Below are 25,925 nucleotides of genomic sequence, written 5' to 3' on the forward strand. Positions count from 1 at the left end.
GTTTCCTGGGACAACATGCCACTGAACCTGAGCCCAGGGCACGGGAGTGGGGGACGGGAGCCCTCAGCCTAGGCCACAGCCTGCACGCACGCGCACGCGCACGCGCACACACACCCCCCCCCCGCTCCATACAGACCAGTTCTCCATGCCATGATTTCATATAGATCTGACAAGGTGCAAGTGCTCTGCCAAGGGATGGTGAAATTTACAAAGGAGGGTAGCATTTACATACACCAATGTATGCAAACGCTACAACTGATATATTACATACGTAGAACCTCCACTGAACCGACACAACCACTACGTTCGGACAGGCTAGCTGTCCACGGTGAAAGCCAAATGGCTAATATCACAAAAGGGAAATCACAGCCTATCATATTCTTGTGAAACTTCCACCAGTGATATTGTCTGGATTCATAGATCCAGAGGAGTTAGCCGTGTTAGTCTGTAGTAGCATAATAGTCAAGAGTCCTGTAGCACCTTTAAGACTAACCAACTTCACTGTAGCGTAAGCTTTTTGAGAACCACAACTCTCTTCATCTGATGATGCATCTGACGAAGATGTAGATGCATCTGACGAAGAGAGCTGCGGTTCTCGAAAAGCTTATGCTACAGTGAAGTTGGTTAGTCTTAAAGGTGCTACTGGACTCTTGACTATTGTCTGGGTTGTGGTTCTCTTTTGTAGAGACCTCAGACAGATAAAATGCCAATGGCCCACTTCTGCAGCCACAGTTTGCTTCGGACAGCGCAGAGAAGAGATGAGGCAGCGTTTAACTCTTCAACTGCCGCTTGGTTTGTTGATCAAAACTGGATTCTCTGGTCTGCTGTGAGTCTTTTAAAGGAAGAAAGCCCTGCTCTCTGTGCCCCCCGCCCCGTCTTCAGAGGCAAGGCAAGGTGGGTGGTAACTAGAGACAGGGCATTTTCTGAGGTGGCACCTGGCCTCTGGAACACTCTTCCCCTTGAGTATCATCTGGTGCCTACTTTACTTTCTTTAAGTACCAGGCCAAAAGAATTTTTTACCCAGGCTTTAGCTGCTGTAGCATACTGGTTCAGTGGTTGGGATGTGAATCGGCACTTTGTGATTCAAATCTCACTACTTCCATGAGCTCAGTAGGGGGCCTTGAGTAAACCGCTCCTCTCAGCCCCAGCTCTATTGGGATAAAAAGAACACTGACTCTGTTCACCGCACTGGGTGGGGCACTCATCTGTCTAGAAGAGTGGCATATAAACACAGTTCTTGTTGTTGTTGTTGTTGTTGTCGTTGTTAGGGGTTTTATCTTACCAGCTTTTTAACGGACTGCATCTGTTGAATGACAGTTTTTAGGCTGCTTATGCCCACTGGCTTGTGTTTAATGCCTTGCTTTTATATTGTGATTTTTTAAATTGTATGCCTTCTTGAGCAGGACTCTGAAGAGGCAGCACAGAAGTATCCTGAGTAAGTAAGAGATGCAGAGGAGTCGGCCGTGTTAGCCTGTGGTGGCAAAATCAAAAAGAGTCCAGTAGCACCTTTAAGATACCTTTAAGACACCTTTAAGACTAACCAACTTTATTGTAGCATAAGCTTTTGAGAATCACAGTTCTGACAAAGAGAGCTGTGATTCTCGAAAGCTTATGCTACAATAAAGTTGGTTAGTCTTAAAGGTGCTACTGGACTCTTTTTGATTAAGTAAGTAAGTAAGTAAGTAAGTAAGTAAGTAAGTAAGTAAGTAAAGGCTGTACTCTACAGAACACAGCTTTGGCCCTTGAAAATGCTAACAATCATGCAGGAAGCCTGTATTTTCTTAACCATACTGAGTGGAAGTTATGGGGTTAACCCCCCCCCCCCCACCTTCGTGGCCTGAGGCAAACTGAGGCTGTATGAACCCAAGATTTGTGGTTTATAGACAGGCAGATGCTTGATCTCCCTGCCTCTCTAAGAGCCCCACTAAAGCCCCACTAAAGTCCCTGGACTGTGCCTGCTGACTCCGCCCCCAACTTCCACCTAGCTTTGCAAACAGCCTCTGCTTAACATGTAAGAGTCATCCCTAAACGTGTTTAGCTAAACTTTGTTACTATAAAAAATTATGCCCCCAAGCAACACCCAGGCCCAGGTGGCTGGAAGGAAGCCCCCCCCCAGCCCTCCTTGCCCTGCACCCTTCTCACCTGGGCAGGGGGGCGTGTCGCAGGGTTCCTCCTCCACTGCATCCCCATCACAGACCGTGGCCTCTGTGGTGCTGCTGCAGTGCCGGAATCGCTTCCGCACTCCCACGCCATCCCTGGCATAGAAGCAGGTCTTGGAACAGGGGGACCAAGGGGTCCAGGCACTCCAGGTACTGCGGGTTTCTGAGGGTGGGGGAGAGGTTGGGGCAAGGGAGGCGAAGGAGTCCAGTTAGGATTCTCACAGACGGTGTGCGTGTGAATGTCAGTTTGTACTTATTTTTTATCATCATCATCATAACCACCACCTTCATCATCATCACCTCCACTGCTGCCTCTGCAGAATTCTGCTCAAGGCAGTTCCTGCGATCCCTCCCGCTGCAGCCGCCATTCTCCTCCCACACGGACAGAGCTTTTTGTCCCAGCTGTTCAGACCTTCGATATCACTGAGCAAGAAGTCCGACGGGGCCCGACGCTCCCGGCAGTCACCCCTACCTGAGACGCAGGCTGTGTGGCACTCCTGCACCTCCTGGGCATCTCCTTGGCACGGAGCACCGCCATTCGCAGCTGCTGGGTTGGAGGGGGACCTGTAGGAGAAGCCGGACGCTCCATATGGAGAGAAGCCTTGCCCAAGGGCAGCACCAGCGTTTACACGTGGATGTCTTTCCCCCATTAAAAAAAAACATGAACTGTGAACGGCAGGGAAGCTGGATGGAGGGAAGAGCACTCCGCCATCCTTTTATGGGCAACACTCCCTCTAAAAATATTGCTATTATTTCATCAGCATTTCTGATGGGCAAAAGCCCTTTACACTCTTCACTCATCTGTTCTCATAGTAGGTCTGTATTGTTTCCATTTTGCAGGTGGGAAACTGAGGCTGACAGAAATGGGTTTTATAGAACCTGTTCCTCTTCAGAGGTGCAAAATAAGCTCACTCACCCTCGTTTCTCCTACAATAGACTCTTATGGCTAACCCCCCCCCCCCCACAGAATTTACTTATTTATTTACTAGCAACAGAGCCCACTTGAGAAAACACTGGGCTTCCTGCTGCCGCGGCTCACTCCAGAGGGGCGGGAGGACTCACCTGGCCGTCTCGCCACAGCAGTGCCCTCTGGAGGCCACGTTGGCCATGGCACACTTTTTATCCTGGTGCTCCTGAACAGGCGCACCAGGATAAAAAGGGCGTCGTTGCCAATACGGCTTGCCTTTAATATAGAAATATTTGCTTCATTTATACCCTGCCTTTCTCCCCAGCGGGGATCCAAAGCAGCTTACATCATTGTCCTCTGCTTCATTTGATCCTCACAACAACCCTGTGAGGCAGGATAGGGTGAGAGAGAGCGACTGGCCCACGGACACCCAACCAGCTTCCCAATGACTGAGCGGGGATTTGAACCTGGGTCTCCCAGATCCTAGTCTGACACTCTAGCCACCACACCACATCGGAATTAAAGAATGATAAAATGTGTCACTACTGCACATGAAGAACTCTGTGGCGCTGGGGCACACGCCGCCAGGCATGGCTGGCACATTACGTGCAAAACTCAGAGGGTGCTCTAATGTGAATGGGTGGGGGAGATCTGTCCCCAACATGGGGCAGCAACAGTTCTAACCCCCATTGATTTCAATGGGAGGATTCAGTTTGTGCTTAAATCTCTTCTTGCGAAAAGTCCTGCTTAAAAATGCTGAGTGTTGGCTGGATCAAACCAACACCGGGGACAGCATCGCCGCCGCCACTTTAGCGGAGCCCTTGAAGGCCGGCTGGCATTGCTTCGTGGGGCATTCCTAGTCCATGAGCTGCCCAGGGGCTATTGCTCGTGAGAGATCACCCCGTGGATCCCACTTGATGGCTCTTTACCGGAATCTCTGCTGCATCCCAACCCCACAGCTCCGGCTGCAGGGCGTCCACGGAGACCAGGCTGACCAGCCACAGTTGACGGGGCAGGCCATGGAGTCACAGGTCACTGAACCATCCAAACAGACACTGGGGTGGGGGAGAGAAACCAAGATCAAGCAGGACAGGAACCAGCATCCCAAGGAGCCAAACATTCCAGCCAACACCCGTGGCTTCCTCTTTGGGTCGTGGCCATGTGTGGCTGGAGTGAGCGTGCTCTGGCTTTGGTCACCTTGGTGCTTTCCACCCAGGAACAGGCCCGTGTGGTCTCCCCTCAGCTGCTGTGGCAGCCGACACAGCCTAGAGGCAAAGGGGCTTCCATATGGCTGGGTCCTCTGTCCCACAGCAATGGCCATTCCTCCCACACCACCAACCTGTTTTCATTTTTTTTTTAATCGAAAATTGTTATATTGCCATAATGCAGTCCCCTGCAGCTATAAGGTTATAATGCAGCCCTGTTACTTCTTTAAAAAAGGGAATGCTGGGAATTCAGAAAACTTGATCGAAAGATTGTTATGATGTCATACCAACAGAAAAATATGCAAATTGCCATTTTTTAAAAAAAATGAAACAAAGCCCTTTGGGGTGGGTGGAGAAATGGCCACTGTGGGGGGGCTGGGGCAGGGAAAATGGCACCAATGTGGGCAGAAGCACCCTGGATGTGCACAGAAGCGACAGAACGGAGCTTTCACAACCCGCTCAGGGCCAAACGAGATACGGTGGCATCCTTGGGGCCACCGTTAGGCTGCCATCATTTTAACGTCATTTCAAAATGCCTCGAGTGCTGTGGGCTGAGACACTTCTGTCCACCACCTGAAACAGTTGCAGGTGTGTGTGTGGTTGTGTGTCTGTTTTGGCACAGGATAAGGCATGTGGAGGTGGGGGAAGAGTGCTTCAGCCCTCCACGCTGGAGGCATTTTAAAATGACTTTAAAATGGCCGTGGCATACACGTGGGGGCCACAAGAATGATGCCACGTCTGGTTTCGCACTCAGCCTGCAGGTTTCGGGCATTCCTGCAGCAGGTCATGTGACTCCCAACGGCATGTGCGGCTGAATTCTGCCCAAACGATCTTCTGATTGTCAGGCATCTTTTTAGGGCTCTCTGAGCTCAATCTCCCCTTTTGCACGCACCTACCACACAACAACGCTCGTCGTTTCTAAGTGGGTTTTTTATCCGCACTGTACCTTTCTGTAGTGCAAAGAGTTCTACAAACCTGTGAGGCAGGCCACTGCCGTTCCCATTTTGTAGGCTGGAGACAGAGGCCAGGATGAGCCATTTCCCTAAGGCAGTTAGACGGCCCCTTGCAGGGGCAGGACTAGAATGCACATCCCCTGTAAGTCTCCCTCTCTGCACACTTCATTTCTCTGGCTCTTGTCGGGGACTTGCAGGAGCACTTGGCCACCAACCCCTCTTTTTCAGACCTTAGCCACTGCCAGGCACCGGCAGGGAACTGCCAGGAGAACAGGGCAGGAAACTCAGCAGCTGCTTCCGCTAGTGCAAAACTGCCGAGCAGCCCCCACGGGGCAAGGCTCCGTTGCGACTGGAGGCCCCAAAGACTGCCCATTCTGCAGCACCACCTCCGTCTACGGAAGTCACCAGACTAGCCCCCAGATCTGGACCCCCGACTCACCACTGGCTGCAGTTGTGTCTCAGGAACATCTCCCCCGGGAGGCGCTGCTCGTGGTCAAAGAAGCAGTGGCATTGGCTGATGTTCACGCAGCCCCCGTCTTGCAAGAAGAGGCCCGGGGGGCAACGGCAGCCTGCAAGGATCAGGGAGCTGGAGCTGTGCATGTGCAGCTGGCCCATGGAGCCCCCCCGGGAGGATGGGTGGCTCTTGGATCAGCTCTGCTCAAAGGGCCCCACGAGTGCCTACGGCAGATCAAGCGCCTTCCACCGGGCAAAAAACATCAGGGACAGCACGCTCCCCCCACGGCACCAGCACCCCCACAGCAGCGGGGCAGACACCGCTATCTTCCCTGGGGCTGAACGGGCACGGCTCAGAGGTGGTGCTACAAGCAGGGTTGCCAGGCTCCAGGTGGGGCCTGGAGTTCTCTGGGAATCAAAACTGATCTCCAGGCGCTCCGGAGAGCCGCTCTCCTGGAGAAAAGGAGATGCTTTGGAAGGCAGACTCTGCGGCAGCACGTCCACACTGGCACCCCTCCCCCTCCCCAGACCCTACGCTTGCCAAGCTCTCCACCCCCAAACCTCCAGGAATCCCTCCTCCTTGCGAAAAGGGCGGGGCTAAAAGGGGCCTTCAAGGTGAGGGGTGCAGTGAGCCCAAGCATGAGGCTCGGACCCCACTGTGAAAAATGGAAAAACTGGAGATTGGGGTAAAGGCCGCAGGGAAGGGCGGGGTCCCCTCTGTAGATAAAGGCAGGGAATGATTGGGCCAGGGGGCACTTGCTGGAGGGGGAAGAAGAGAACGCCTCTGGTTATGTGACCTTGAGGGGGCCTGTTGCTGACAATGCCCCCCACCTCCTGCTCCCCAGGGCGGTTCACTTACCCTCCACACAGCTGCTATGGCAATTCAAGTCGGCATTCAGCTGCTGGCACGACTGGGGACACGGAGCCACCAAGCCTCGCTGGCAGTGTCCTGCCTGTACATAAACCATGTCCCGGCCACAGTCTGTGGAAGAGAGAGGTGCGTGCAGAATGAGAGCAAACCACGGAGAGTCCATTTGGAGAAAAGTGTCCCCAAAGCCAAATGCAAAGGAGGATTCGTGATGCCAAAGAGGGCCTGGCTCCTGGACTCTGCTCCTCCCTCTCAAAATGTGTGAGACTCTCCAAACGGATTTGCTTTTGCAAGGAACCTGAAGTGGCAAATTTCACCTAGGACTCAGACAGGAAGGGGCTTTGGAAGCCCCAGAAACGGATCTCCCACCTCTCTTTGCTAACAGCAAGTTGTAGGGCAGTGGCGGCTATTTCTGTGTTGCCCCTTCTTCAGCATCGCAGCCCCAATCCAAATAGCCCCCTTGCTGTTTTTAGTGGTAAGGACAACGAGTTCATTTGCTTTTGGATCTGCAGTACAACATGTGGTTTCACCCTGGCGGTATAATCCTACAAAGGAAAGCTTTCCTCCTTGAAGGGAGTGGGAAGGTGTGAATGTGCGCCTCTCCCTCGTTCAGCAGGACTTGCCCGGGAGATAGGGCTGCCAACCTCCAGGCGGGGCCTGGGGACCTCCCAGAATTACAGCAGATCTCCAGACCACAGAGATCCATCCCCCTAGAGAAAACGGCTGTATTGGAGGGTGGGCTATGGCGTTACATCCCTGCTGAGCTGCCTCCTCTCCCCAAACCCTTTCCTCCCCGGATTCCACCCCCAAAACTCCAGGAATTTCCCAGCCCTGGGTTGGTAGCCCTGAGCCTTTAAGGCTTTTTAATAATCATCCAGAAGAAAGCAGAATATAAATGGCTCAGCTCCTGAGAATTCAGGATTCAGAAAGGTGAAAGCAGGAAATTCCGGCCGTATCTCCACCAGGAGCAACTGTCAGTGCGGGAGAAGGCGGAAGGGGCAGAGGAGCAGCAAGATGGCACTGGAAGCCCCAGGAACAGTTGCCCTGGGGCAGCCCCAACAAGAGAAGGGCTGGAGGGGCGCAAGCAGAAATCTCCTCCCCGCTTCCCACACACAACTGACCAAGCCTCGACCGTTGGGGACAAAGAAGGGACAGCAGTCCAAAGTCAGATCAGTAGCCAGGCCTGAGAGTTGAACGGGGCCTCTCTCTTCTGTGGTGCCCCAAAGTGGAGTGCAGTGTCCAGTTTGGGGCACCACAATTTAAGAAGGACGTCGACAAGCTGGAGCATGCCCACAGGAGGGCAACAAAGATGGTGGGGGGTCTGGAGGCTGCTCTTGTGCCCCAGCTAATGCTCACACCACTCCCAGACCCTGTTCCAGCTGCCCCCGTCCCAGAAGCACCATCTTCCGCCCGCACCCCCTCACCCACCCTAGCTGTCCCCCACACCCCCAGCACCACTGCTGGTCCTCCCGGATTCCAGCCACAGTCCACTTACCTCGGGCATCTCCGCAGGGCTGCAGGTTGCACGTTTCCATCTGCACAGCGTCACCTGGACATGGCTGCCCCCCGTTCTTGGGTGGGGGGTCTGCACAAGTCCTGGTGCGGCTTCGAACGCCCCCGCGACATTCTGCATCGCAGTCCGACCACTCGCCCCAGGAGGCCCAGGCACCGTTCACTAGGCAGAAAGACACCGCGCGCATCAGCAGCCCCTGAGCCAGGCCTCCCATACAGGGCTGCGGCAGGGCCCCCAAAGGTCAACAGCACACTCCCCAACCAAAGACACGGGCACGGTCAAAGTGCGTCCTTTGGCTCTGACCTGAGGGCTGGAGAGGCCCTTGATGTTCCCTGGCAGCCAAGAGCCAACTGAGCCCAGCCCCAGCGACGTTGGCAGTCCTGCAGGCATTGCTGGGCAAGGGCCTGGCCAGTGCTAGTGACCGACAGGCACGAGGTCACCCCTCCTGCCTCCTCCTGCGCTGTGCTGGCCGGGCCTGGCAAGGGGCAGCCTGCACCCAGGGTTACTGCCACTGTAGCCTGGCTCCAAGCAGAGTGGCCTCTGTGGGCTGGCAAACTTGGCACGGGCTGCTTAGCGTGGCCATTCTAACCCTTCGGCTCAGCCCTGCTGCTAGCCAAGCTGGGCCTCCTCTCTCCCCGTCAACCGGCACATCGTGTAATAGCTGACCATTTCCGCAGAGGTTTCCACCCCATACCCCACCAGAAACGGTCTCCGCAGAGGCCCAAGGCCACAGCGGCCGTTTCCACACTACTCACCTTCATCTGGAGCGCTGTGGAATGTCGCGAAAAAAACGCGGAAGAGAGCGTCTTCTCGCGCGAGTTTTTTCGCGACGTTCCACAGTGTTCCAGATGAAGGTGAGTAGTGTGGAAACGGCCAATATCACGAGCACCAGTCCTAGCCCTGTGCCTGCAATGGAAAGATTTGCAAAACCTGTCGTGCCCCCTGCTCAGGCAGCCCCGCTTCATCTTTCCGTTGGACATTTTCTGATTTTCGTGTAGCTAGTTGAACTGGCTGGGCCATCTTGTAAAACTGCAGAATTTCATTTTGGGCCTGAAGCAGCTTCATGTCTGAAGATAAAGCGGCCTCCTGCTGAGTCAGTTCTGTGATCTGTCCCGGCCAGCCCCGCCTTCTTGGCCTGATTGTGGCTCTCCGGGATCTCAGGCAGAGAGAGCTCTGCTGCATCACTAAGCTGGGGGTGTGAGTGAAGAGGGGTCCTTCTGCGTGGAAAGCAGAGGTTCTCCCAGTGAGCCCCTAGGGAAAGCCCACAAAAGTTGTACGACTGTCTGTCGATTGGACAAGTTGGGACCTGCTGAGCCCGGACGATAGATCGCTCTAGACGATACTTTTCTTCATGGGCATACAGCCTGTGCACAGACGCTTCAGGCGGAGTAGCAAAATCAACGAAAGAACTCTCTCCGCCCCACAGTTTCCACACAAGAAAACTGTGTTGGGGGCCCTGCACTCCTCCCCCTGCGGCACAGTGTGGAGCCCGTGTGGGATCTTTCTCTTTCTCTCTTTTGTAAAGATGCAGCTCCCCACAGCCGTCCGGTGACTCCGGGGATCACATTAAAACAATTGCATGCCCCGTGCAGAAAAATATAATCCAGAGGAGTCTTGAGGAGAAGGAATTACCTGGGCAGGCCCGGTGGAAGCAGGAGCGGCTGTCGAACTCCTCGCGGTCACACTGGCCGCCAGGGAGGGCGTGGCGGAGCAACTCACGGCGGCGGAAGGTCACTCCCAGCCCACAGGTTCGGCTGCACTCACTCCAAGCAGTCCAGGCAGACAAGATGCAGTCCACTACCGGGGAAGAAAGAGGCGGGACTTTAGGGCAGAATCTGGCCATCCCCCTGGGGCCAGAGCGGAAATGTCCTCCGCCCACAGGAAAGCGCTGGTCCCGCCATGGTCTGAAGTGCTGCCCCTTCTCCGGGGCCAAATGATCCCCGCCGCTTCCTTCTGGGTGAGAGGGCCTCTCACGCATGCCCGTGGAGGAAGGCGATCCCGCTCCCCACGTACCGCAGTTGGCCTCGTCAGAGCCGTCCTGGCAATCGTGGTGAAAATCGCAATGCCTCTCAAGGGACAGGCACTCCCCACTGCCGCAGGAGAACTGCTTGATGGAACAGGTGCTGGGAGGGCCCAATGGGGACAGAGGGGCTGCGGTGGGGAGGGGGGCAGCAGTGGGGCCACCTGGGGAAAAAAATCACCATAGAAGAGAGGGGAGAGTCACAATCCTGACAAAACATCCAAAGCAAGAGAGCTGACAGCCGGCCCTTCGTAACTAAGCCTGCTTTGAAACATGTGCAGCGCCATGCTCTGAAGGAGCCCTCTAAGGGGTTCTCCTTTCGCTAAGAAGCGGCCGTTGCCAGGATCACAGGCACTTACCACAGTGCATCTCGTCAAACCCATCCAGACAGTCCTCCTGGCCGTCGCACACCAAGGCAGCCTCTATGCAGCCAAATACCTCGCAGGCAAACTGCCCCGGAGTGCAGAGGATCCTGGGCATGCCGGGGCCTCGAGTGGGGGTAGGCCCTGCCGGGAGAGGAAGACGTATGGGGGAGGGAAGAACAGGCACCTATTCTGGCTGGCCCTGCTGATGGCGTGGGGTCCGCACCAGAACTTCTGCCGAAACAACCACTCTCCTTTCGAGTGAGCTCCTCTCTCCTTGCAACATCTTATCACATCCCCTGATGCAGCGCTCTCACACTGGGGGCCCCGCCACCTTCTTCTGGGGGAGCCAAAGAGACACACCATGGGATGAGGTCAGGGCGTGTGTTTTGCCACTCCTTGCAAACCCAATACTAGTCATGAGACTGATTTCTAATTGAAGTGTGGGCTGTGGAAGATTTGGGCTCTAGCCTCTGCTCTGCGAAGCCTTGAGTGATTCCGCACACGTTGGATAATGCACTTCCAATCCTCTTTATAGATCATTTGGAACGGATTTTTTTGTGTGCGGAACAAAAAATCCACCTCAAATGATTGTTAAAGTGCATTGGAAGTGCATTATCCAATGTGTGCGGAATCAGCCTTTGTTTTTAATAGCTTCTTTTGTTTGTTATAGCGATAATTTGCAACGGTTTGATGATTTGAATTGACAGAAAGCCACAGGCCAGGTCATCGCCCAGGGCGGTAATGTTCAGCTACTCTGGCCAGCCACTGAAGTCTCTGCCAGAGCTCCTAACCGAGCCTGTCTTCCTCAGCCCGCCCCCAGCCTTTCCCTTGCCCTGGCTATTGCCTTTTGACCCCAGCGTTGGCATGAGGTCATGGAACTTTTTGACGCCCGAGGGATGCCACCACTGCTGGTGGGTGGCATGCGCTAGAATCTGCATTTGGGGCATGCCTGCTCACTGACGTGGTTCCCAAGAGCATTCACCAACCCTGCAGTGTTTACCTGCGAGTGTGGGTCCCAATCCTGGTTGACTGGGTTGGTATGGGAGGGTGCGGAGTCCAGGCAGCCCCATATCACTGGGCCTTCCAGGTGTACTTCCTGGCATGGTGGGTGCCAACTGCTGCTTCAGCCCTTGAGAAGTGGCCCAGAAGAGACTTGAAGCCCCCACAGAGAAGGCAGTGGGTGTGGTGGGTTCTTGGGGCTGCTTGGAAACCTGGGTCCCTGGGATGCCTGTTCCAGGGGTTGAAGTCTCTTCAGGCTTCATGGTTGCTACTCCAAAGTGCTGCAACTCCTGAGTCAGGCCTGGTGTCCCAGTGAGCTTCCATGGAAGGGATGCTGCCCCCATGTGGGGGAGCTCAGTGCCGAGGGTTCCAGGCACTTGGATCCGGCTGCCAGGGGTCGTCCCACCTGCCACGGGCTCCATTTCTGCGCGAGATCAAAACAGGAAGTCATGGAAAGAAGCCGAGCCCTTGCCTAGACTGCACCCCCTCCACAAAAAGTACAGGGGGTGGGGCACAACCGTTGTGCCCTCTCTGCCCTCCACATATCACACACTGTCACCTCCCTGCCCACTCCTGGGAGGGAGGCAGCAGCAGCATCCAGCAGTCTGCAGAAGGGGGCAGGGCTCCATCGCAGGCCCCTGGCATCATGAAGGTGCCCACATCACTGCCCAGCCCCCAACTCACTCCAGGCGCAGCCGAGCACCTCCATCCGCAGGGAGATTCGGCCATGATAGGCGGTGGGCACAAGGCGCAGGACACGGGCCAAGAGGGGCAGGCTCAGCTCCTGACGCACTGCAGTGGACCTGTCAGAATTGCCCTCCAGAACCTGCCAGAGGAGAGAGAAGTTTGCAACGTATGGGGGCAGGGGGCAGCCTGAAGAGTTTGGGGGGGGCGAGCTGAGGGGCTTGAAACACGTGCCTTCAAAGAGGGCCCGAAAGCAGGAGCACAGGGCAGGAGGCAGCCCCCCCACCCTGCTTAGCGAGAAGAGACACAGCCGGGTCCTCCCCCCTTACTGATTAGAAAGAAAGCAAAACAAAGGTGAGTCTTTTTGTGCTGAGGGGCTCTGGTTTCCTCTGGCCAGAGGGCACCAGAAGCCACTGGGGTGGGAAGCGGGGAAGCCTGGCCAGGCAGGGATTGGGGGTGCCCTGGCTGCTGCAGGGCAGGAAGAGGAGGGAGGCCCACACACCTGGGCAGGCAGGGAGGCCGCAGCCTGGGGTCCTGCCCCGGTGTAGTTCTGGAAGTGGATACCGTCCTTGCTATAGACCAGCTGGTAGTGGGTGATGAAGCCCCCAGTCTGGCCCCCGCCCTGTGTGACCACCGCAGTGATGAAGGTGGGCTGCCGGAAGTCCACCTGGAAGTAGGGGTTGGGATCAGCCTGGCGTGGGCTCCAGCCAGCGTTTGGGCGCCGTCTGTAAGGGAGGGCAGGACGTGAAGGTTAGCTGGGTTCACACACCAGCAACTGAGCAGCCGTCAAACCGTTAGGGAACGGCATTAAACATCAGCGTTCGAAAGAGCAGCCCCCAGAGCTGTACTGCCTTGGCTGTTTCTCTCCCACAGGCCACCAGTGCTTAACTGCAGGGTCTTTAGAGCTGTGCTTCAAGAGGGTTGCTTCCCACCCCGTCAGCAACCCTCTCCTGTCTTTTGCCCCCCACCCCCTTGACTGCAGGCCTCCGTTTGCCAAGACGCTTTCTGTGCCCTCCCTCCGATTCCCCAACCAGACTGCACTTTCACCTCCACACTGCTTCTGAAATCCCGCCTGTGACTGGCCTCTCTGGCCTCATCGCCCTGCTCTCTCCATGCCTCCTGCGAATGCTTTTGCACATGCTCCCCCCCCCAGCCCCCCCCACACCTTCCCTTACACGTTGGGCATGATGTTGAGGCGACCGGCATCCGGAGGGTTTCCAGCCTGGTAGGAGGAGGCGCTCAGCTGCTGGCCGAGAATGCGCCCATCTTCCAGGCCAAGGGGCTCAGTGCAAAGCTCTGGGTGGGAGAGTCCACAATGGTTATTTATTTATTTATTTATTTATTTATTTATTTATTTATTTATTTATTTATTTATTTATTTATTTATTTATTTATTTATGTAAGCATTTATACTCCGCTGTTCCACATAGTTCAAGGTGGCCTACAAAATTATTTTAAAATTTCCATATTAAAACCAAGATAAAAATCCATCCCCCCCATCCCTTAAAAGATGCCTGCTCTTCGCACACACCCTTCAAAAGCCCTGGCAAATGAGCATGCCTCTAGCACCTCCTGGGTCTCGCCAAGGAGGGGGTTCCCTTCACCTCCCCTTCCACAGAGCAGGGGCCACAACGGAAAAGGCCCAGGCTCTGGCCGATGCCAGGCAGGCCACCCTACGTGGTGAGGCAGCCCACAAATGGCTGGCTGAGGACCATAGCTGGAGCTCCATGGCCTTTGGAAGGAGATACGTTGGGCTCATAAAGCCTTGGGAAGGGCTTTAAAGATCATGCCAGTTCCAGGTCCCCAAGGACTTGTGGGCAACTTTCCAACTCATAACAGCAGCCCCTGTCATCTGTATTGCGTTGGGGGGGCACAGAGGGGGAGGTCAAAGCCACTGAGGAGGCTTGGTGTCAATGTGAGATTTGAATCTGAGACTTTCCAGGCCACTCTCATACAGAGATGCCCCTTGGGGAATGATGCTGCTCCCTACAGATCTGTGAGGGGGTAGGCAGGGGTCCTGGGGGGCTGCTGTAGAGAGAGGGGCACAGTACCTGGTGGGGTGGGGTGGAAGCCCTCAGGAAATGGCCATCCACCTGGGGACACCTGTGAGGAAAGAGAAAAGGGGCTGTAGCCTGCTAGTCGGTCTAGACTCCAGAGGTCCGAGGGATCTTTTGTGCCACCAAGCCAGCCACGTGCCACCTTCCTTCCTATTAGACAGAGGGCCTCTTTCCACATACCTGAAGGGGGGCCTCTCCTACTGAGGCCCACTTGCCAGTGCAGGTATGCTCTGTGCATTCGGCCTCTGTAAGATCAGCACCTCCTTCTGTGGCAGTGCCCACTGTCCTATGGTACACCCTGCCACTGGAGGTGCACGGGCGGGGGTCTGGAAATTGTGCCAGGCAAACTTATTCCAGCAAACTTTGAGAAGCCACAGTCTTTTCATCCCAAGCTCAAATGTCTTTTGCTGGTCTGGAAGTCTATCGCAATCAGGTTTGGGGGCTCGGTACTCTCTGGTGGTTGGCTTCTGTGGACAGAGCTGGGATTGTTATTTTATGGTGGAGTTTTGTTGGGGTCTTAAGTTTTATTTTTGGGTTTTTATTGTGTTTGGCTTTACAATTAAGAGATGGGAGGCACGGATTCCTAAAATACAAATAAAATAAATACAGAAAAGCCATCTCTAGCTCAGCAGTCCTTTTGCAAAGGCTTGGGCAAATTCATGGAGGGGGAGTCTAACCCCCACCATGGTGCTGAGAGAGAACCTCCATGTTGCAGTGCAGCAAACCTCTGCCGGCCACTTGCTGGGATAACTACCCTCCTGCTTGGCCTGTGAAACTCCCAGAGGCACCCTGCGGAGTCTCCTTCCGTTCACTTCTGCAGAGATGGCTCTCGATCCTTGTGCCTCTGGCGTTCCAGGTCATTGCCCCTTTAGCCAGCGCCCCGTTATCTTGTTGCTGTTCCTGCTGAGTGATTCGTCTGAGCGTCTGTGGTTTTGTTATTGTCTCTGGTCTTAGACTCATAAGCTGCCATGGGCCCACCAGTGCAGTAAGGTAGGGCAGAAATATTTTAAATAAATAACCTGCTGACCACAGCTTAGTTGCTCTCCTGCACTAGGAAACAACAAAATGAGGGCCAGCATTCATCTTTATATGCCAGGGTGCCCTTCTTGCTGTGCCATGCCTCCTCTCCGTTTGGTCTCCTCCCATAAACAGATGTTCCCACAAAGCAGAAGTGGGTGGGTGTGTGTCCCCCCCCCCCGCGCTCTCTCCTCCTCCACCCTGGGGCAGTCCTCGGATTCATACTTGAGTGGGATGGGGCACAGACGGCTTCCACAGCTGCTTCTCGAGGGTCCATGGGCTGAAAGAAACATTAGAGGGAAGAATACGCCTTGTCATGGCAGTTAAAATGACAGTCTATTATTGACATAAAGATCTTATAATAATATAACAACAACATTCGATTTACATACCGCTCTTCAGGACAACTTAACGCCCACTCAGAGTGGTTTACAAAGTACGCCATTATTATCCCCACAACAACCATCACCCTGTGAGGTGGGTGGGGCTGAGAGCGCTCCGAGAGAGCTGTGACTGACCCAAGGCCACCCAGCTGGCTTCAAGCAGAGGAGTGGGGAATCAAACCCGGCTCTCCAGATCAGAGTCCCGCAGCTCTTAACCGCTGCACCAAACTGGCTCACTTTCCTCCACTGATGCATTACCTGACAGTGGCAGCTGGGGGAACCTTGGTTGTGGGGACACAGCCCATCTCATCCGTGGCATCTGGGCAGTTGGCAGCCCCGTCGCATCTCTGGGTCCCTTCAATGCAGACGTTGGCCAAGGCACAGTGGAACTGGGAGCGCGGACAGCCTGGTGGGATGGAAGGCTCCAGCGAAGCCGCAGCTCCTGCCAAGGGGGCACAGAACAGAGACTGGGCAGGAGGGCCACGGGCCAGCAGAATTCAACTATGCTTCTGAGGTACTGGAAAGGGGACCCTGTGGGGTTCTCCACCGCGCTGCCACCCTCGACTGGAAGGAGCTGAAAGCTTCTCAGCAGCTTCCCAGCACGGCCAACTATCCACAACTATATGTGAAGCATGCATTTCCAGAGAGACAGCCTGCACAAAAGAGCTGAAAGCGTGTGTGTGTGTGGGGGGGCTCTTGCTCTAAGCAAAACTCCGGCTTGGATCCTGCAATAAACCTCTGTGGCTGGGAGGGGTTTTTGTCAGCGTGACGTCCTCATACCCCCCCCCCACTGAACCTCAAAACGGTTCTCCTGGCGTTAAGGAAACGGTAGGGACAGAAGCAGGAATTACAGGCAGAGGTCCACTGACGGCACAGAGGGGATAAAAAACTCTGCTCCTCCTTCTATTAGCAGAAATTTTCCACAGGATCCAACCCCTCAGTAGCAGTAAAAGAGGTAAGAACAGAGGCATCTATGCCCCTTCTTCAAAATGGGTGTCACAAAATAAGTGTTCCATCTCGAAGTTATTTTGCCTGGAAAGTGAATGAACTCAGTGCAGCAATAAGGAAGATCCCTTGATCGGGGAAGAAGAGACGGAATACCTCACTCTTGATACTACCTTCCCTTTACATTTGTAAATGTACATTGAAAACACTTTCCATGTACACCTGCCCAAATTAGGCGTGAAGAGCCCCCCCCCCCGTCCTTCCCAACCCTGGGCTCCGGAGGCCCGGCTGCAACGCACCACAGCGCACTTCATCAGAGAAGTCCCCACAGTCGTTGACTCCATTGCAGAGGGCGCCATGAGGCCCGGCAGGCACACAGCGTCCGTTCTGGCAGTGGAACTCGCCCGTTCGGCAGGGCCTCCCACCTGGCAGTTGAGTTGGGGTCCCAGGTTGCTCTGGAGACACTGTGGAGGGAGGTCGTGGTTCTTGAGTTTTAAAATGGCAGTTGTGAGAAACGAGTCTTCACAGAAGGTTAGAGAGAAGCAGGGATGTGTCCGAATCACACGGAGTACATTGACAGCTGCTGAACAAGTGGTGGCTGCTTCTTGGACAGAGGCTGACTTACAGCTGACCGGGGGGAGAGGTGGAAGTCCGGTGCTTATGCACCTGCGCTCTGTAAAATAGCTGCACAGTAAAGCTGCAGAAAAAAGCTTCCTTCCCCTCCAAGCTTGCTGGGGGCAGAAGCAACGCTTTTGATCTCTGCACTGAAAAGGGAAAAGGAGAAAGAGCTTGTTCCTCCTCTTGCACCTCACTGAGTGTGGGAGGCAGAAAACTTCCCAGGAGGAGAGATCAGAAGAACTGGACTTGCTGTTGATTGATTGGCTGTGTGCTTACCAATGATGAAAGGGAAGTGAGACAAAACGGCATGTGTTTGAGCATCCCCTGTTTTTACCCCACTTTACCCCTATAACACTGGGAACCCAAACAGGCTTACAAACTAAAACACACAAAATTACAATTCACACAAATAAATACAACAGAGGGATATGGTGGAGGGAGCCACCCCAACCTCCAGGTTCCAGACTTTAAGGGCACACCAGAGAAAATGGATGGGGTGTGTGTGTGTGTGTAAAAAACAACACCGTTTTACGGATTCTTCTGTCCTTTAAACAGATGCTGCAGAGTGTTGTGCTATGGTTACAGTTGCTGGATTGGACCACCGCTGTTTGACTGGGCTGGCACAGAGAACAGGAGGCATTGCCAGATGGAGGAATCCCAGGTCACAGTTGCCAACCCCGGTGCAAGAGGGGCATCGGGACGGAACGGGAGCCCTGGAGATGAGACTTGCCTGCAGCCCACTTTGAGAGCCGCCGTAAGAACCCAAGGAGGGCGCTGATGGGTCAGGCCCATGAGGGTCCCTTTACCAGCATCCTTTTTTACACAGCGGCAAGTCAGTGGCTACGGAGGGCCGATAAGCAGGGCAGGGAGGCCGAGGCCTTCCGCGGGTCTTAGTGCCGGAATCCAGAGATTTAAAGCCTCTGTAGACGGCGGTTCCCTTAAGGCACCATGACTAGTAGCCATTGGTCAGCCTCTCCCCCGTGAGTTTATCTAATCCCCTTTTAAAGCCTTCTCTGCTCCTGGCCAACACTTCCTCCACTGGCAGCAAATTCCACAATTTTATTACTCATTGAATGAAGCGTTTCCTTTTGTTTGTTTGGTACATATTGCCCACCAACTTCACTGGTGCCCCTGAGTTCAAGTATTATGGGAGAGGGAGGAAAAGCTCCCTCTATCCACTTTCTCCAGACCGTGCATAATTCTATAAACCTCCATTCCATCTCCCCTTAGACATCTTTTTCTAGACTGAAAAGTCCCAGGCTTCCATAGGAAAGGTGCTCCATCCTGCTAATCATTTTGATGGCGCTCTTTTCTTCTTTCTCCAGTTCTGCAATGTCCTTTTTGAGATACAGTGACCCGAAATGCACACAGCGTTCCAAAGAGTGTGGTGTCACAGCCCTCTTTAAGGGCATTACAATATTAGCTGTTTTGTTTTCAATCCCACTCTTAACAATCCTCAGCAGGAAGTTTGCCTTTCTCACTGCTGCCACACACAGTTCCAACATCTTGCTGTCCACTCCAACCCCAAGGTCTTTCAGTCTTGCTCTCGGACAGCTCATGCTCCCTGAGCACATACTTAAAATTAGGATTTTTTTGTTCTCAAGTTTTTTAGGCCCTGGAGGCCTGCCTGGCTGTCACACACCCCAAAAAAGCTTCCTTCCAGCGAAACTTATAACAATGTGCAAGTGATGATTTGTTTTTTAAAAAATTGGGGAGAAAGGCGGTTGTGCAGAGGGAGAGCACTTTTGGGGGACTGGGGAATGGAAACTGTGGGGAAACCTGCCATGTGGAAGCCCAGTTGCCACTGGACGGTACTGGCAGCCACAGCAGCAATGGGGAAACTGCACAGCTTGTCCCCATGTGAAAAACAGCATGGATTCAATCACAGAACCCTCACTTTCGAGACTCCGCAATCTTGAACCAACCCCCTTCCACTGGACAGCTGCCTTATTGTTTCCCCTTCAACGCACCTCGAGTACATCGCTGTTTACCAGCCACACCCTACGACTCCAGTGCACGCACACACCCCTTTACACGCCCCCTGCTGAGTGCCTGCCCCCCTCCATACCCCCACCAGGCATATGATCTTGAGTCTTGGGATCTCACCTTTTCCACAGCCCAGCAGCTCCATGCGCAAGAAGATCCCATTGTGGAAGTCATGAGGCAGGATGCGGACATGCTGCGCAAGGATCATGCGCTGGAAGGTCCGGACCACGGGGGTTGAGTCATCCGAGTTCCCCTGGAACAGCTAGAGGGAAGTGGAGGAAGGCCAGCAGCTGAGACCTCTGGCATCGCTAAGCTTGTCTGCAGGTCTATGCCAGGACCTTTCCCCCAGTCCCACGAAGGGACCAGCCAGCCCCTCTGCAAGGCCTCTGACTGTCCCCACTGCCTTAACCGTCCCTCTCCACAATGCTCTCTAAACGTCACTCCTGAATCAATAAATGCCAAATATAGCAAAAAAACCTAAGCAAGGAACACAGCACGGAGGCCCTACGGTCACCGCTTCCTGACGCTGTGCTCCTGGGCGGGGCCACCCCCCTCCCACACACCCTCAAGGTTATGTGGCACCTTTGGCTCAGGAGTGGCACCCACGGGGGGAACCTCAGAGTAGTCTTGCCATCTCGCGCCATCTGGACTGAACTGCAGAAAGAAGCTGGTCACGTAGGCATCAGAGGATCCGGCCCCTTGCACCACTACTCCTGCAGAAGCACAGAACGGGGCACAGTCACCACTGCCCGGGTGGTTCTCAACCCATCTCTTGCAAAGACACTGAAGAGTACCGTCTCACAAATCGTAGGCGCAAGGGAAAGGGCAGAAGGAAGTGTGTTTTGAGCTCCCTTTCCTCTGTGAGCCAAGCTACAAGTGACTTTTTTTACGTGGAGAACACTTGATCGTTTTCGCAAGTTTTCCTGGGAACTGAAGTCCGAGTGTCCTTCCCCTCTCTGTTAGAATCGCTGCCTGAAGAGCCAGAGAAAGCCAGTGGCAGCAGCAGCAGCTTTTGCAAATCGTTCCTCCAGTCACAAGCCTGCTGGACAAGAGGGCTCTCAACGATCTTTGGGGGCAGGCAGCTGCTACTTTCTCCCTGGGCGTCTTGCTCCCGGGGAGCTGCTCTGGAGAAAGCCGCCATGTCAGTGAAGCTCCAGCCACAGCAACAGCGGAAGAATCTGCTGCTGCTCTAACATGCCCTTCCCTTGCTCCTGAGCTCCTGGAGAAAAACTAGAATGACGGCATGTTAGAGCAGCAGCAGATTCTTCCACAGTCACTGCGGCTGGAGCTTCACCGACACGGCGGCTTTCTCCAGAGTAGCTCCCCGGGAGCAGGACGCCCAGGGAGAAAGTAGCAGCTGCCCACCCCCAAAGATCATTGAGAGCGGGCTTGTGACTGGAGGAACGATTTGCAAAAGCTGCTGCTGCTGACGGCTTTCTCTGGCTCTTCAGACAGTGATTCTAACAGAGAGGGGAAGGACACTGGGACTTCAGTTCCCAGGAAAACTTGCGAAAATGATCAAGTGTTCTCCACGTGAAAAAAGTCACTTGTAGCTTGGCTCTCAGTTCAACAGTGCGGCTGGAAGCTAGGATGCTGCGAGGTCAGGAGCAAATGCTTCTGCTGTTCAGCCTTCCTCGAATGCAGCTGGGGAGATCAAAAGAACGTCAAGAGGACCCAGATGGACCCATATAGTCCGGCATCCCCTTTCACACGGTGGCCAGCCAGATGCCCCCAGAAGACGTATCAACAGGGCTCAGAGGCCAAAGTTCCACTACCCCACCCCACTTCGGGATCTGCTCAGGCCCTGATTTATCCCTGATCTGGTTTTCTTATTGGGTGGGAGCCCTGCATATTCTTTAAGCGATGCATGCATCATGTGTCTTTGCAAAAATCACTTTCTTTTTGCCATGGACAGGTTGGGCAGGCATTACAGGTGCACGGCAGCAAGGACCTGAGCAGTACAGGGCCTCAAACAGACCAAAGTTCACACCTCTTCTTCCATCTGTAAAATACAAATGGGAGGCATTTGCAGCCTCCATTTGCCTCAGGCGCATGCAGAAAGAAGAGGGAGTTTGATTCTTCAACCTCTGCTTGGTTTCACCAACTCCCCCACCCTCTGCTATCTGCATTTTCAAGGAAAAGGATATTTTCTTTTTCAGATGCAAGGAGCTAGTTTCAGTTAGTGAAACAGAAGCAAGATGAGGTTGCATGAACTTGCACATTACTAGGTAGACTTTCAAATTTTCTAGCCAGACCGAGAGGGCTGAGCTTTATCTTGCCTGCTTGATCTCCACCTCTGCTACACTGTGACTGCCCCTTTAAAGACTGCACTAGGAGCCATTGGTGACTGGTTCATTACCCCAAGGTTTGCAATCAGTACCCCACCAGCTGAGGATGTCTCCCATGCATGTGTAGCCCCCAGTCCCACTATAATGCCCTTGCTATAGCATATCTGGGGGCGGGGGGGGGAGGCAGTGGCGTCAGAAGGAATACCCCCTGGATTCCAGATGGACAGATGTGGCTAGCAGATTATCCAGCCCCCTCCCAGCCTCATGACTAGGCCCCTTACCTGTAAGGTTTCTGGGGGCCCCCAGATCCACGTGCAAGAAGGGGGGCCGGGAGAGCAGCTCAGGATACACGTCCGCTGGAGGGGCCCAGCCCTGCAAATCAGAGCTGGGCAGGACATGGTTGAGGCGAGCAGCGTGCGCTGGGTTCTCCGGCTGCTGTGAGGAGGCACTGAAGCTGGCGTAGGGCAGGGAGGCGATGCCCAGGGGGCTGTAGCAGAGGTCTGCAGCAGATACAGGAGGAAGGCTCAGGGTCAGGAGGGCCTCCGGCATCATCAGGGCACCAAGCCCCTTGGGAAGGCTTTTCTTCTCTGTGGAAATGCTCTCCCCACAAGAATTCGCCCCAAATATCTCAACCACTGTGTCTGTGTGCTGAAACCCAGCTGCAACCTCAGAGCTGGCAGGAAGGAGGGGGGAGTTGGCAAGCTCCTGGAACAGGGTACCTGGGTGCTTGCGGAGGCCGAGGGCTCTGGCTGAAGCGAGACAATCATTTACTGTCTCACACCCTGCTAGAAGGTCACACCCCAAAGGGACAGAGTCTGTTAGGAGCCCAATAGCTAGAAACTATACCGTTCCCCCAGAAGTAGGAAGCGGTGAATGGCCCTGAGTTGTGGGGACTCAGCCTTTGCCTAGGGCTCTCAGCTGGCCCATACGGCAAGGCACAGCAGGGAACAGTCCTAAACCGGAAAATTAAGGAAATGCTGAACTTCAAACTACTGCAGCTACAAGTAAAGCTAGCCTATCCTCATTAAAGATCTTTTAAAGACGACCAGGGCTGCTATGCAGAGGCAGACAATGGCAAACCCCATCATTTAGTCTCTTGCTTTGAAAATCTCAGCAGGGGTCACCGTAAGTCAGCTTCGACTTGACGGCACTTTCCACCACCACCAGGGAGTACCTACCACAGGGAAAGAGGACGGTGTGTTTCCCTCTTTTTTTGCCCTTGCTCAGCCTGAATGCTTGAATAGACCATGTGCAGTCTTTCGTTCTTTTATTGAATATTCTTATGTTTTGAATGCCTGATTTCAGGAAATACATGCCTATTCTGTCTTGCTATCTGGATAACAGGGCAGTGGGTAAGCTTTCTATACAGAACCACCAAACGGAGATATGAAACAGCCGTGGGGTTTTCCGGCCTTCCAGGGACAAACCCAACAGAGCAGAGAAAGTTTGAGTGTCCGTTCCTTCATGTTCCCCCTCCGCTTCCCATCAGTTCCAGCTCTTTTGGATTCCCCTCCAAAATGGTTAGTGGCACATAAGTCCTCTCTGAAACTAGTCCAGCTTTTCTTTTCCTGACTTCTGTTTCACCTTCTTAGGATTGGCGAGAAGGGCCAAGATCAAAGTTGTGTTGGGGATTTGGGGTCCTGGGACGCCCTTTAGCCATATGGGTGGGAGGCTCAAGCAGTCAAAGAGTGTGTGGGGGGGGGGAACAGAAGCCCAGGAAGGTGACTGCCACTGAAGGAAAGTGCAGGTGGATTAGAGACAATTAGGAGATCATGGGAGGGAGGGCAGGAAGGATTACATCAGTACTTAGTTCTCGTGGCCCCGTCTTACACCCCCCAGGGCAATGCCGATTGCCAGCTTGAGGTCAGGAAGCAATTTTCCCCAGGCCAGTTTGGCTAGGGATCCTGACAGTGTCTTGCCATCTTCTGGGCATGGAGCAGGGGGCACTGGGTGCGTGTGGAGGGGGGAGGTAATTTTGAATTTCCTGCATTGTGAAGGGGGTTGGACTAGATGACCCTGGAGGTCCCTGCCAACCCTCGGATTCCGTGATTCTATTCTATGATTCTATGATTTTTTTAAAAAAAATCCTTCTCTGGAGCTACTGCTTAGAGAAGGGGTAGGGTCAAAATGTACTCCACATATGGTTTTTCTACTATCATTTTTGCTAAGCTATCTCAGAAAATGGCCCGAAGCAGCTTATAAAAGCATCTAATCGCACAAAATGTTCATACAACAAATGACAGCCACCCGCTCCACATGCAGTCCTGAATCCCACGGAATCCACGGCACCTGAGCCAGCACCTGAGCAGCTCAGAAGAGATTCCCAACTGCTTCTCCGCACAGAGATGTCACTTGTTGGTTCCTAAAACTCCACAGGCTCCGAACGAAGTGGGCTTTGCTTGGAGGAGAATTCCGTGGGGTTGAGATCAGGAGCCTCCACCCCCTCCTCTTCCACCCCATGACAAGCAGCGGCTGGGCTGTCCCTGTCCCAGGCAGGCTGAATGCACCCCGATTGCCACTTATGGGCAGTGCTTGTGGACTGGCCTCCAAACCAGGACGTGGCAGGCATGGGCTGCATGCACCTCGGGGCAGCCTCTGAGCTTTTAAATAGGCCGACGACCCTCCAGCATGGCCTAGGTTGCCACGGGCGGGCATGGGGATTACGCTGCAGGGACTCACCGCCAAGTGGGGGCAGCGGGAAGGTGCTGAGCGGCACAGGCACGGTGACGGCAGCTGGGCTGGCCCCACTGGGCCCCAGGGGTGCGACTGCTGGCTCAGTGGGTGTCGCTGTTCGGTTCTCACCTAAATATGAGGGAAACAGGAAGACAAGACAGAGCCAAATGCCCCCAGGGTGGGTGGGGAGCTGCCGGTCTTGTGGCGCGTCCAGGAGCATCCAGGATTTCAGGCAGGCGCTTCCCCCACTCGCAGTGGCCACCAAAGGACAGATGTTTTGTACGACTCACCCCAGCCCCAGGTCTCCCTTTCAAGACGGGAAACCAGGAGGGGGGGCTCTGTGACAGCAAGCAAGACGAGGGAGACGCACGTTCCCCAAAAAGTGCCAATAAATACTTAAGTTCTTAATTTTAACTTTTCAATTTTAAGATTTTATCATATTATGTGTATTAGAGTTTTGTATATTTTGCAGATTTTGTTCTGGTAAATTAATAATTTTTTTGTAAGTGCCAATGGAAACTGGCTTGTATGATCCTCTGCCCCCACCCCGGCACCTTCCAGCCCACCCTTCTGCCTTCTCCTCCTTCTCCTCCTTGGGCTATGAGCTTTGCTGTCCATAAAACCTGCCTGCTCTTCCCTTCCTAGACACACTGAACCTTTTCTCTGCAGCAACCCTGCCCTAGTCACCAGTGGTCCCTTGGACTGACGCAATGGGCCTGCTTGCCCCCAATCACAGCCACACAGAGAGGAGTTCTCCCTGTTCAGCAGAGAAGCCTTGAGCCCAGAAAGCTGTGCAGCAGTGGCTCTAAACCACTGGGATGCAGAGATATAGTAGGAACTTCTAAGGATTCACTCTCCTTTAATCCAACGGAGCCCGTGTAGTATGATGAAATGTCAGACTAGGATCTGGGAGACCCAGGTTCAAATCCCCAGTCTGCCACGGAAGCTGGCTGGGTGGCCTTGGGCCAGTCACATGGACTAACCTACCTCACGGGTATCTGAAGAAGTGAGCTGTGGCTCACGAGAGCTCAGACCCCACTACAAATTTTTTTAGTCGTATAGGTACTACTGGACTCTTGCTCTTTTCTACTGCTACAGACAGACATCTTGATCTACCTTGATCTACAGACAGACAACTTGATCTACCTCACAGATAAAAGATAAAATGAAGGAGAAGAGAATGATATAAGCTGCTTTAGCGCCCCCCCTCCCCCAATTGGGGAGAAAGGTAGGATATCAATGAGCCTGTTCGGTGTAGTGGTTAAGAGTGCGAGACTCTAATCTGGAGAACCAGGTTTGATTCCCCACTCCTCCACTCGAAGCCAGCTGGGTGACCTTGGGTCAGTCACTTAAGAGCGGCAGGACTCTAATCTGGAGAACCAGGTTTGATTCCCCACTCCTCCACTCGAAGCCAGCTGGGTGACCTTGGGTCAGTCACTTAAGAGCGGCAGGACTCTAATCTGGAGAACCAGGTTTGATTCCCCACTCCTCCACGGGAAGCCAGCTGGGTGACCTTGGGTCACTCACAGCTCTCTCAGAGCTCTCTCAGCCCCACCCACCTCAGAGGGTGTTTTGTTGTGGGGATAATATTAACATAATTTGTAAACCACTCTGAGTGGGTGTTAAGTCATCCTGAAGGGTGGTATATAAATTGAATGTTGTTGTTGTTGTTTTTATAAAGTAAATAAATACATGAAACATAAATAAATAAAATCCCCACGTCCACCTGCCACAGATTATCCATCTGTGATCTTTCGGCATTCTGGCAGCAACCTTGGGCCCTCGGAGTTTCTCCTTATTCCCCATCGGCATTTCCTGCCCTGCTCACCAGC

The 25,925-nt window shown here is 53.9% G+C and overlaps 1 protein-coding gene across 1 annotated transcript in view; it reads right to left on the reverse strand.

Moving 5' to 3' along the window:
- The window catches only part of LOC129337950 (SCO-spondin-like), a 131,748-nt gene that overhangs the window by 54,405 nt on the left and 51,418 nt on the right, over positions 1–25,925 (reverse strand). Inside the window, exons 40-60 of the mRNA XM_054991976.1 lie at positions 24,100–24,222; positions 21,702–21,920; positions 19,715–19,845; positions 19,253–19,394; positions 16,828–16,992; positions 15,842–16,025; positions 15,426–15,480; positions 14,178–14,229; positions 13,302–13,422; positions 12,629–12,851; positions 12,127–12,268; positions 11,444–11,866; positions 10,438–10,584; positions 10,072–10,242; positions 9,691–9,855; positions 8,041–8,220; positions 6,537–6,659; positions 5,664–5,793; positions 3,996–4,121; positions 2,632–2,723; positions 2,143–2,322 (exon numbers count right to left, since the gene is read on the reverse strand). Of these exons, the coding sequence (XP_054847951.1) occupies positions 2,143–2,322; positions 2,632–2,723; positions 3,996–4,121; positions 5,664–5,793; positions 6,537–6,659; positions 8,041–8,220; positions 9,691–9,855; positions 10,072–10,242; positions 10,438–10,584; positions 11,444–11,866; positions 12,127–12,268; positions 12,629–12,851; positions 13,302–13,422; positions 14,178–14,229; positions 15,426–15,480; positions 15,842–16,025; positions 16,828–16,992; positions 19,253–19,394; positions 19,715–19,845; positions 21,702–21,920; positions 24,100–24,222 (3,294 nt within the window). The remainder of the gene's footprint in view (positions 1–2,142; positions 2,323–2,631; positions 2,724–3,995; positions 4,122–5,663; positions 5,794–6,536; positions 6,660–8,040; positions 8,221–9,690; positions 9,856–10,071; positions 10,243–10,437; positions 10,585–11,443; positions 11,867–12,126; positions 12,269–12,628; positions 12,852–13,301; positions 13,423–14,177; positions 14,230–15,425; positions 15,481–15,841; positions 16,026–16,827; positions 16,993–19,252; positions 19,395–19,714; positions 19,846–21,701; positions 21,921–24,099; positions 24,223–25,925) is intronic.

This window comes from Eublepharis macularius, chromosome 11, assembly GCF_028583425.1.
Source record: "Eublepharis macularius isolate TG4126 chromosome 11, MPM_Emac_v1.0, whole genome shotgun sequence".
Taxonomy (NCBI): domain Eukaryota; kingdom Metazoa; phylum Chordata; class Lepidosauria; order Squamata; family Eublepharidae; genus Eublepharis; species Eublepharis macularius.